Source organism: Loa loa (genome assembly GCF_000183805.2).
Source record: "Loa loa unplaced genomic scaffold supercont3.189, whole genome shotgun sequence".
NCBI classification, from domain to species: Eukaryota; Metazoa; Nematoda; class Chromadorea; order Rhabditida; family Onchocercidae; genus Loa; species Loa loa.
Genome location: NW_018108369.1, coordinates 2,501 through 14,798, shown reverse-complemented (window position 1 = coordinate 14,798; position 12,298 = coordinate 2,501). Strand labels below are relative to the sequence as shown.

The window sequence follows — 12,298 nt, the reverse complement described above, 5'->3', positions numbered from 1 at the left end:
CATCGCATCTGCATACACATATGATGAATCATACCTGTGAGAAACCGTTCTTCTGTTCGGAATGCAAGATGAATTTCACCCAGGCAGAGCATCTGCGTATGTATATGAAGAATCATACTGGTGAGCCGTTCTTCTGACCGAAATGTAAGAAGAATTTCATCTAGTTATCGAATCTGCATAGACATATGAGTCATACCGCCGAGAATTTGTTCTTCTGTTCGAAATGCAAGATGAATTTCATCCAGTCGTGGCATCTGCATACACATGTGAGGATTCATACCGGTGAGAAACCGTTTTTCTACCAGAAATGTAAGAATTTTACCCGGTTATCGGGTCTGCATACATATGAGGATTCATACCGGTGAGAAGCCGTCCTTTCGTTCAGAATGCAAGATGAATTTTATCGATTCATCGAATCTGCGTAGACATATTAAGACTCATACCGATGAGAAATTGTACACTTGTTCTGTGTGCAAGAAAAAATTTTTCCCAATTACAGAATATGAGAAGTCACAGGAATATTCATGACAATGATAGGCCCAGATTCAACTACACTGTATGCAATAAAGCTTTCCTGCGGAAATCCTATTTGAATTCACACATGAAGAATCACACGTTGGGCTGATAGGCGCATTTAAACCGAAATTTTAAATGAAATTTCATTTAAACCGAAAATTATTGTTATTTTATTTTCCATATGATAAATTTTTCTTTATTATGTTGTCAACATTCTATTGGTTTATATGTATGTTAGTATTATTCCTCTAAGATTTCTTTATTATTTCTTTATTGTTATCTTAGTGAATAAAATTCACCATTCCGTGTCTAATTGAATCTTACCAAACAGCTTTTTCATTATTAATGCATATATGACAAGCAGGTAACGTAAATGCTATGCATGAAGAACTTGCAATTAAGTGTCACTTTTACTAAATTATTGATAAGGTGATATGTTTCATATGAATTCCTCGCTCGATTATTGCGCAAACAACATGGAAATTTTTGACAAAGGAAAGTCTTTTCTTAATCACAACATTTGAAGTTTCCCATCATTCGCAAGGTTACCCATCCATTTCGTTTATTACGTAGTGATACTGCTTGTAGGAAAAGGCGAGGTCATTGGTACTGTCCAGAATGTATGTTAAACTGACCCACTAATGGAATCCTTTCCGAATACCCTGTATGGCAGGAAGAAAAGGGAGAAGGATTATAAAGCTGAAAAGAAATCAACTAATAGTTTCAGTATAATTTCCCGGAAACAATCCAGTGCTTGTACCGAAATTTTCTGGAATTTTTTTGGTGTGTTCGCTAGTGCATGACGTGATCAGTGATTTCTGGCAGCAGTCGATATATCAGATCGATAACACACTGATCAAAATTGGCAAAAACCTTAAATTATCACAAAATTGGTCTAAAAATTAAAGGTTTTCTACAAATTGTCATCAGTCTAAAACACTTGAATGAACTTTCTTTTGATGTTTTTTCCTGTGATTAGTGATTTTTAACAGCAATCAATACATTAGATATATAAAGCACTGGCAAATTTGGCGAGAATTCGTAATTTGTCACGAAATGGGCCTAAAAATAAAGGGTTTTTTAAAAATTCTCATTGATCCAAAACATTTGAATGAAAAATTTTTGTTATGCTCGGTAGTGCGCAACGTAATCAATGATTTTTGACGGTAATCAGTATATCAGATCCATGAAACACTAATCAAAATTGGCAAAAACCTTAAATAATCACGAAATTAGCCTAAATATTGAGGTTTTTATCAAAAATTCACATCAAACCAAATCACCTGAATGAAATTTTTTGATGTGTTTGCTAGCACATATAAAGAACAACTAAATGAATCGGAACATTTTCATTACGAATAACAGAGCGTCTGTGAAGACCTAAATTTCTGGGATGGATAACAGAGGAGTGTTGGATCCTAAGCAAGCTAAAAATGAAACGCTAATATAGCACCAAATAAGTACAAACTCTCAATGCAGTAATAATAGTCGTGCTATTGCAGACTCTACTTATCTGCCGTTCCGTGTCACTGAGTGTGGTGCTACGTGTCATCATTTTCAAATGTGGCAGTCATGCATCAAATTATTTTTGATTTCGAGGGCGAAGAAAGGTTAAAATTATCATGAAGCCATAAATGTTCGCATCCTCATTCATATCCTCAATCACATAATAAATCACGTTCATACTAGAAGTTTTGGTGAAAAAGTTCCTTATTCATATGATGGCTTTTTTGTTAATTATATTCTCTTTTTTTTCACCCGTAATGACAAACATTCCGCCTTAGTAATGAACATTCTGATTCCTACCTTAAGCATGTGGGCCAACAAATGCAAAGCCGGCAATGACTGTAGGAAGCAACAAATTATTTATGGTAGATTGATACATGGATTTATGTTTGCTGGCCTTAAATGGGCTTCTAATAACATCGACATTTTCCGCTCAAGGATATGAGTAATTCAAGTAGTTAAAAAGGAAGAAATAACGAAAGTACGGCAATGAACTAATCAAATAGTTGGTATGATGAGAAGAGTAAGCATGCACCAAAATGAAAATAACCAAAGAAGATGCAAATACATTTGACCTGAGAATCAAAGAACGACATGATCACTTTTCAACGGTACGGAAGCAGTGAAGCGATGATTTCATTGAACCCAATAGAATCAAGGAGGAATTCCGGCTTTTTGGGATAATAAGAAATGCTTAAGAACATTGTTGTCCAACGTCACGACCTCATATATCCCTGCAAAAAAAGCCAAATAATATCCAAATTATAACTCGATTCTAACAAAACCGTTATTGGCTTAGTTCTGACCTTCATCTGCACATTATTCTAAATTATCCCAAATCAGTAGCATAGCCCTTGGAAAATAAATAACAAACCCCAAAAAAGTGTCTTACCTTGCCAAGAACGAATACTATGAGGAGTACCAATAATATCATATTGCTCCTCTAAACACACTACGAATTAAATACAAATTATTAGAAAAATCACAGAGTAAGTAAAGTCAACGAAAACAAGTGTTGAATAAATAAAGTTAACAAAAAGTGATGCAGCAAGTAAGGCAAAAAAGCATGCAGAGAGTAGGCGATAGATTACATTAAATACAATTAACCAAAATGAGATTAACAAGAAAAAAGAAATAGCATGCAGTTAATAAAACTACAAAAAATGCATACGTCAACAACAAATGCAGATTACAGTTTTGAGGATGAGCAAAGCTAACAGAAAGCATGCAATAGAGGTAACCAAAAGAGTATGTAAAAAAACAAGTCAACAAAAAAATGAAATTAATCCAAAATACTATTCAATAACAACAAGGGAAATTAACAAGTACACAATGATTAAAACTATAGAAAATGCATGCAAACAACAACAAATACAAATTATTGCTATTCGGATGAGCAAAGTCAACAAAAAGCATGCAGTAAATAGAAATAAACAAAAAACCATGCAAAAAAAAACGATTTTTTTAAAACCAAAAGCATGCAATAAGTAAAAGTAACCAAAAAGGTATGCAAGAACAAAATTGAAAACTATAAGTAATCCAAAATACTATCCAATAAAAATAGTGAGATTAACAAAAAAGCATGCAATTAGTAAAACTACAGAAAATACATCCAACAAAAACAGTAACTGTAACTGTTATTTTGGTGAATAAAATAAGCAGAAAACATACAGTAAGTAGAACAAAATTTGCATGCGAAAACACGAGTTTCTTCAACAAAAAACATTCAGTAAGTAGAACTAACAAAAATTGCATGCAAAAACAGAGTTAACAAAAAATCGAGGACTGTAAATAATCTAAAACATTATCCAGTAACAATAAGTGAGGTTAACAGAAAAAGCATGCAATTAGTACAACTACAGAAAATGCATGCGAACAACAACAAATACAAATTACTGTTATTCGGGTGAGCAAGTTTAACGAATAGCATGTAGTAAATAGAAGTAACCAAAAATGTATGCAAGTTTGCAAAGTATAAAATATTGTCCAATAATAACGATAAACGAAATCAGCAAAAAGAAAAGAAAACAAATGCAGTTAGCAAAACAACAGAAGATACATGCATCAACAACATAATAAATAATTGCTTTGTATTGCTGCGATAAAAAAGTTCTGAAAAACACGCATAGTAAGTAGAAGTAACCAAAGAGAAAAAAAACGAAGTCAGCAAAAAAAGTAATTAGAAGCATCTAAAATGTTTTAATAAAGTAGAAAACAAATATGCCACAAATAGAAATCAATAAAATACAAGCAGTGCATTTTTGCACAGCTCCGAACCTCAAAAAGTTGTCGATTTTAAGATTCCAAAAGACAATCAAAAAATTAAAGTAATTTCAAAAATCAAAAACGCGGAAATATTAAAAAATATATGAGAAATTAAAAACAAAAAGTTCAAATGTTGAAATAATAAAAAAAACTAAACCACGAAAAATCCGAAGGTTTGAAGAAATTTAACTAAAATCCAAAGAATTCAAATTTTACAAGAATCTAAGAAAAATTAGAAACCAAAAATTCAAGTATATTAAAAAAAAATAAAGGTTCAAAGGGCTGAGAAGAATTAGAACAAAATTTGGAAAAATTCCAAAGTTGAAAATTTAAGAAATTCAGAAAGAATATTCGATACTCATAGTAATTCGAAAAATCGCACGAATTCAAAAATCAAATGTTTCAAAAAAATGAAAAATTCGGAAAGTAATCAGAAACTTTCAAGGATTTCTAACTTCTGTTAGTTGAGGAATATGGTTCGAGAAAAGGAAGAAGTCAAAAGTTAAAAAATTTGTTCTAGAGCTCAAAAAGTTCCAATAAAAACTTGAAAATTTCGGTACTTTTTCAGCACTTTAGAAGCTGATATTTTTTCATACACTAGCTTAATTCAAAAGAAAAAAGAAATATATATATATCGAAGATCGAAATAATTCTATATCTATCCTCAATCGTTCCTACTATTCATATTTCACTCAAGCTAAGCACAAGGCTCGTACAACTCGTTATTTAGCCCAAAAAAATTCAAAAATAATGCATTAGGAAATTAATCAGACATAATCATTTCTCAGCTTGGTGATTCATCATAATGAAATCAGAAGCCAAGCTAAATCCGGAGAAAAACTTTCAAAAATTACTCCAGTGTTATCAAAAATAGTTTAAATAAATCGCTATCTAACTATCTAATACGCAAAGTTAAATCCTAAAGCATAACACAGCATTAATAAAACTGAAGAACTTGTTACAAGTGAAGTAATGAAAAAAATATAATCCAAGTTGGTACTCGATATGTACATCAAATTCAATGGGAACATTTAACATTTTTAGATGACTTTAAAATAGCAATGAAAACGGTTTCAATAAAAATGCTTCAAAATTATGAGTGAAGTAACATCAACTGTAAACAATCAATTATAAACAACAAACAACGATTATTGAAAGTTTTGAAAAACGAAAACTAAAAATCAGCAATTGATTATTCATAATATTATCTAAAGAAAAAATAAATAAATTATAACAACAAGTATTCAATAAAAGTTAGGTCAGAAAAACTGAAAAAACAAACAAAAAAAAACTGAAAGCAAACAACCGAATTCGAATTTGTTCCTAAGTTACGCTCGAATTTTGCAATATTCCAAACAAAATTTCTTTTAAATCTCTTCCATTTTGATAATCGCACCATAAACATGACATATGCTAATATAAAATGGCTACAAAACTCCTAAATTGTCCCACTTCCTTTCACATCAAATTTCAAATTACTTGTAACAACAGAAACTTTTTTTGAAAATTTTTTATTCTTTCTCATTTTTTTGATTTTTTTTTTGATTCACTTTATATTTTTTTTTTATTCTTTTTATTTTCATTTTTTATTTTGTTTTCTACTTTTTTTATTTTTTTATTTTTTTTTGTTTTTTTGTTTCTTTTTATTTTTTTTTTGTTTTTTTCTGATTCACTTTTATTTTTTATTCTTTTTATTTCCATTTTTTTGATTTCTATTTTTTTGCATTTTTTTTATTTTCTTATTAACCCCCTTGGACGCACTTCGTTGGACAGAGGAAAAAGTTGGAACAGGGAGTGACAAGTTGGTCGCATGAGGAGGGCCAAATAGTGTCACTCGCCTGAAAGAAGGATTAAGTGATTAGGAAAATACGAAAACAACTTTATGATTGTTTTATTTTCTATAATCATTCGAATTTTCTTATACTACTTCTTTCCACCTGGAATGAAGAGGTGGTGGGCATCCTGTTCTCTCCATACAATCTAATCTGCGACGCTTCACCTGCCTTTCATTGATAACGGCCGCACTTGCCCTCGGGCACCAATCGAGGGCATGAAGCTCTATCGCTGTTGTTTTCTGTGCGGCCGTGAATCCAGATGGTAGCATGAGGTAATGGCCACAGCGAGCGCAGACCCAGGAATATTTATAATTAATGAGTTTGTTATCTTTTGGATGAATCAAATGTACCAACATATCTTAAAAGCTAACTGGAAATCCCTTTAGAAATACCATCCTGCTTGTGCATCCTCGAGACGTGAATACGCCATCCCTTTAGTGTTTCAAACTGCCTGTTGCAGATACTATACACTGAAAATAGAATTGATTGAGCACAAATTGTTTGTTAAAGTATCGGTATGAAAATTTTTGCGACCTTTTTGATGTATTATAAAGAAATGACTTTTATGGTTCCACTCATACATACGATTTTAGTAGTGAAAGATCGAAGTGTGATACACTGCTTCGTTACACTAAACATACATAGTTACTTTCATCAAGGACCGACCGAACTTATTAAAATTATAAAATACCGATGTCGTTGTTTCCTTTCACATGAACCACCGTGTATGGTTCCACTTGTGGCACACGCAACTCGTTGCGGAGTTATTCCGGAAGTTCCTCTAAATCTGCAGGGTTAAATGCTTTCGGTGTTGCTGCAGCCAACCCTCTCTGCGTGGCAAGAACCGGGATTCTGATCGTCCTCGATCGTCTGAAATAGGCTTAAATTTAGCTCTATTTAATCACTTCATTTAGTGCAAATTGTATAACAGATGAAACTAATATTTATTCTAATTATTAACTTGCTATATATTTGCTATAAAAATTAAAACTTACAGGATGAGTTCACGAACTGGCTCGGCCGGTTCTACTATGCCACCCGTCTCCATTGGGATCACCGTCACCTCAGGTTCATTCTCTTCATCGTCTGACAGAGAACCCCACTCTGATCCCGATGGCTAATTCTCGGCCTCATCATCACTTTCTTCAGTGGGCTCCACTCTACCTCTTCTTCGTCGAATTCCGGCTCCTGAAGTGCCGGTCCCTCCTCCATTTCACCATGGACATTTCGCCCTTCAAATTCCGTCAATTTCCTCTCCGCCTCCTCCAAGTGGGTTATGAGCGAGGTTTCAAACTGGAAAAGTTACGTTTTACAGTTTTATTTTAATTTTGAGGCACATTATACAGCCCTTACTTTACAATTAATAATAGAGGAAAAAAGGGCATGCAATAATTGCCTCGACTGTCTCGCTCACAAATCTTTGAAATGTTTGAAGCATTACCGGCTCCCTCTTTGAAAATTCCAAAAGGTTTGCGACCTCAGGATTTTCCGGACTAGCCAACATTCTGGAAAATTAACAAGTTTATCAAATATTCGTAAAACATAAAAAATATGTGACGGATACACTTGAAGAAGTTTATTTACTGATTAAGCTTTGAATTAAATTTAAATTTAAACTAATTGAGCCATTTCATGACTAAAGCTACTTAATTCCAGATCTGCTTCCTATTATTTTGATCTTTTTTCGCGAAGAATTTTCGTTACCTTCCGAAATCCATGTGTTCTGAATCCGAAGACAATTATTGTTTCTAAACTAGCAGTATGATTTGTAACCTAGAACTGGTGGTTATGGACTGGTGGAGCTTGCCAAACCACAATTTGTTAAACTTCGATCTAAGCACATCTATAATTTTCAATGTTGATAAGCATTTAATTCAGATCTTTATTCTCAATTCTGTCACATTACCGCCAGCATTTATAATTATTCTATAATTGTAATTTTCGTGATTTGTGAAAAAATCATCCGTAACCTTTTTTCTTACTATTTTAAGATCGCTCAAAATAACGGTGTCTTTTTAATAGTTGAGGATCACCAATGGAAATGAAAATGGATGTTTTGAAATGGGTCGAATTGTAAATAGTTTTTAAAGAGGTTAGCATTTTATATACAATAGCAGCATGTGAGTAGCATTAGTATTGAAAAAAGCTGTTATAATTTTGAGACAAGAAAAGTGTCACAATTCATACGTTTCAAAGCTACCAAAAATTGTTTGTGCTCACGGAGGTAGATGAAAAAATTAAAAACATTTAGCAAAGTGAAAATCATCCAGTCAAATTGAATTTTTATGTGTAATAAGATTGTGGACAAGTTGGATGTGTCTTTTTGCTGTCATTCACTATTCCTGTTTTTTCTTTTATTTCTTATTTTTGCTTGAATAGATATGATTTTTGTGATTTTTTCTATCATTTCTTGCAGATATCAACGTTTACATTAATTACAGTTAACGTACGTTCCCACAACAACCTCATTGATTGGATTAAAGAATACGTGCAAGGAAAAACGAATAAAGGTTCAATGATAATGTGTATCTATATGAAGAATGTAATGAGAAAATAGATTTTTTTTATTCCATTTCAAGTTGTAGAATTTGAAATTCAGCTCGAAAGCCTGGGCTGAATTTCTGCGGTAAAAAACTGAACGAGAAAGAAAACAGTTTCTTCAGAAATGGCATTTTATATCTTTTCCGAAATTCGGAATAGGGAGAAATGTGTGGACCATGCTTGTTAATTAATAATCAACTGATAACTAAGATTGAGGTTTTTGTTTTATAGATGATACCAGTGAGAAGATTATGTTTTACTAGATCCAGCGATTCACCACAAAAATACAACGATTATTTCGAAGTACCGATTAATCTTGATGTGATACTCTTTATTGTTCATGGATTAGTTCAAGCTGAAGGGTTTTTTAACATAGGTACATGAGCTATAATGAATAGCGAGATTTCATGTATTTTTATTCGAGGTAAACGACGTATTAAACGAATTTAAAAGACATTTACGTCATTATTTTTATTCAGTGATTCTCCTAGTCTGTTAATTTAAAAGTTCCACAGTGATATTATTCTCAATTTTCATTAACAACTTTCAAATAATAATTTGGATTTCATCATACTTTCATTGTTAGCATGCTTTCTTTTCTCTAAATATATTCCCACTGACGTAATCAGTTCATTTGTAGGAGAAATTTCGAAAGAAGAGTTGATGCATTATTTAACAACCGATAGTGTCAAAGTAAATTTTTGGAACATTTCCTCGGAATTTTTACGGATTTTTAGGAATATTAGAAAATATGTAGAGAATAGATAAACAGTTATCTGAGCATTAAGGAATCAAATTAACTGATATTCACTTATTTTTCCCTTTTACGATTTGGATTTATTTCTATTTAAATCTGTGTTTTTTATTAAGCAAAATCAGATTACAATTGCAGGCGAAACTCTGTAAGAACACCACCGTAAGCAAATAATGTTTGTGGTGCTGCTATCAGGTCGACCTCAGAAGTTAAGCTGAATGATAATAAGTTTGTTGTTTCTAATTTTGCGATGTTTACAAAGTAATTCTGGATGGCAAATATACTAAATTCAATACTAGTAATTTCAGTAGCACAAAATACTGTTAATCTGGAGTAATTGTAGATTTGAGTAAGATAATAATGGCCATTATTATTCATTCATTCGAAGAGGATAGTAGTAGTTGGTTCAAATTCGGTTGTATTGATATAACTGAATGGCATCTGAACAACAAGGTGAAATTTTGATAAAATAATGGAAGAGGAAGACTCTCGCTGTGTCAGTTAAAATTCGATTAGTCCTTGAATTTTCTTATTATTGGTTAAATTGTTCCATTATTGATTTCTTTCTTCCTTTACTTTTGTTTTTTTCTCATAAATTTGCTCAGCTATTTGAACTCCTAGATATTTGGGTACTTGAATAGTGGATTGTTTTAGATTTTTCACTTTATGGGGATGTGAACCGTATGAACCAAGGGAAATTCAGTTAGGTTGAAAAATTCGAAAGCTGTGATCGATATTAATAGTTATCTATTACCTGATGTGGCTTTCTACATTGTCGTGGTACATAATTTGGGATGCACAGAAATAGGAAATGCAAAATATGTGATTTGATGGTGAGTACTTTGCGGAAGCATTTGAGAATGACAGCAGCCACTATCAGAAAAGACGACAGAAATGTTTGTGGGATACTTGTTTACTCATTTACGAAAAGGTTTTCACGAAATTTTCAAAATACGCTTTGAAATTTTGGGAATTTTATTGAAGTTTTTGAGATGAATAAATTATTAATTCAAGATGGTTATTTATCTTGAATCAGTAATTTATTCATCTTGGTTCACTTTTTCTGGTTATGTAATTATTACACTCGTTCTATGTGAAATGAGACAAGATTGTGACAAAGCCATCCACGGTATGTTATGTCAGCTGTCAAGTCATGTGATTAGTCACTAGACATGGCTATCAATGCTTTGGAGTGTTTACTTAATTTTCTAACATCTGGCTGGGCCTATTCATAATTCTTCAAGTTACGAATCCTTCATTGTTCCTTTACTGGCTGCCGCTACTATTCCATCATTGCAGTGATATTCTATACCAAACTTTTGTGGAATCATTATCAGTGAAACTAACAATTTCTTGCTCCTCTACAGTCATCACAATCGTCTCTCAACAGTCCGCTTGGTTTGAATAAGAAAATAATATTGTTAGGATATGACAGATGGTTGTATTGGTTACAACAAGTTTTGTTTCGGTAGCAGGCTTGGTCAACTTAAGCATATAGCTCCGACTATCCAAATGCCTAATTAGAGATTTAGTTTTCAAATATGTACTGGAAATATCGTTTTTGAATTCAATTTCATGATTCTTTTATGCTATGATTTCAGATGCGATACTTACTTACAAATGTATTTGTAATGCTTTCGAATGCAGCAGCATATGATTATCCTAATGTTATTCGATCATATATGCATACGTTTCAAATTCTAGGTGGGAATTTTTATTAGAAAGAAAATATTTTAGGTATTTCGAGCTAATACTATTGATATTATCTTTAAATCCATGACTTAGATTAAAACAATAACTTCCAGTACCTTATGTTTTGTATGAATTTGAAAACCAACTTTTTTACCGTGAAATATTTTTCGTGATTGTATAGGTAGTGGTCTCGCAGACGTAAATATTATTTTTTCGAACGTTTCTATTGCAAGAGATTGTCCGATTTCAAAATTGATGCTGTTTATAAGACGAATGATACGATATGTCATATGTTCATCACTTTGTCACTTACTATCCCTTGCAACTACTTCACCGAATTTAACGTTCAATATACCCAATATATAGTTTTGCTCAATCTTTATGCTCTGTCAGATTTGAAGGAGATACCTACTTTTGATACCTACTTTTGTGTCTTCCATTCCTGTGCTCTCAATTTGAATAAATCGGAAGTGTATTCCAATTTTGAATTGTAATTAATTAAATTATACTAATTTGATTAAAGAATGCAACGAAGCGTTACAATGGTCAAATCAAATGAAATTATAGTGATCATTTAATCTTTCCACAATTTATTGGTTTTTTGTTTTTTTAAAAAAATCAGTAAAGATTTTTAAATTCCATTTTTTTGTTAATAAAAGTAGTCGTAAAGAAGACGAAATAAAATTCATTCCTCATTTTGCTCATTGAGTATAAAAGGATTACTAATTAGTTGCTCATTAGGAATTTAATTTAGTTAAAATCGATAATTGAATTTAATTCAAAACTATCAATCTTACTGCGTAACACCTTTTAATGGAAAAAAATCGAGAATTAAAGATTTCGGTTGCTAATAATTCTAAAAATCGTTTCAGAAATTTGCATGTGCTTAAGGAATCAAATTTCAGATTTAATCCAATATTTAGGACGATCTATAGATTTACAAATATGATAAGAGAAGAAAAAAGAAAAAAAGATGATGACTGTCAACCTCCCATTATCACATTATTGGTTGATTCATTTTTGCCATCGACATACATCGTTCATTTGAATTGGGCTTTTAATATTTGAATTTTTAAAATGCCCAAAAAAATCTTTACAAACAATGTTACCTACTGTTCAAACATCTGCTCTGTTAAACATTTCACATTTTTCAAAAAGCAAAAACAGACAGGAAAGCAAAAAAAAAAAA

General features: G+C 31.9%; 5 protein-coding genes across 5 annotated transcripts; 2 read left to right on the top strand and 3 right to left on the bottom strand.

The window, feature by feature from the left end:
• Positions 1-345: 345 nt before the first annotated feature.
• LOAG_08589 (zinc finger protein) lies at positions 346-625 on the top strand (the record flags this gene model as incomplete). Its single annotated transcript, XM_003144119.1, has 2 exons — positions 346-468; positions 500-625. 2 exons carry the CDS (start codon positions 346-348, stop codon positions 623-625), a joined length of 249 nt encoding a protein of 82 aa, XP_003144167.1.
• A 5,337-nt stretch (positions 626-5,962) lies between these two features.
• Positions 5,963-6,478, bottom strand: LOAG_08588 (hypothetical protein; the record flags this gene model as incomplete). The annotated part of the gene is made up of 2 exons (XM_003144118.1): positions 5,963-6,125; positions 6,225-6,478. The coding sequence occupies 2 exons, from the start codon at positions 6,476-6,478 to the stop codon at positions 5,963-5,965; spliced, it is 417 nt and encodes a 138-aa protein (XP_003144166.1).
• Positions 6,479-6,886: 408 nt separating this feature from the next.
• LOAG_18075 (hypothetical protein) lies at positions 6,887-7,170 on the bottom strand (the record flags this gene model as incomplete). Its single annotated transcript, XM_020450745.1, has 2 exons — positions 6,887-6,992; positions 7,118-7,170. The coding sequence occupies 2 exons, from the start codon at positions 7,168-7,170 to the stop codon at positions 6,887-6,889; spliced, it is 159 nt and encodes a 52-aa protein (XP_020305539.1).
• Positions 7,171-7,181: 11 nt separating this feature from the next.
• LOAG_18074 (hypothetical protein) lies at positions 7,182-7,626 on the bottom strand (the record flags this gene model as incomplete). The annotated part of the gene is made up of 2 exons (XM_020450744.1): positions 7,182-7,415; positions 7,564-7,626. 2 exons carry the CDS (start codon positions 7,624-7,626, stop codon positions 7,182-7,184), a joined length of 297 nt encoding a protein of 98 aa, XP_020305538.1.
• Positions 7,627-8,894: 1,268 nt separating this feature from the next.
• On the top strand, positions 8,895-11,475 carry LOAG_08586 (hypothetical protein; the record flags this gene model as incomplete). Its single annotated transcript, XM_003144116.1, has 4 exons — positions 8,895-9,039; positions 9,761-9,870; positions 10,432-10,546; positions 11,291-11,475. The coding sequence occupies 4 exons, from the start codon at positions 8,895-8,897 to the stop codon at positions 11,473-11,475; spliced, it is 555 nt and encodes a 184-aa protein (XP_003144164.1).
• Between the last annotated feature and the right edge of the window lie 823 nt (positions 11,476-12,298).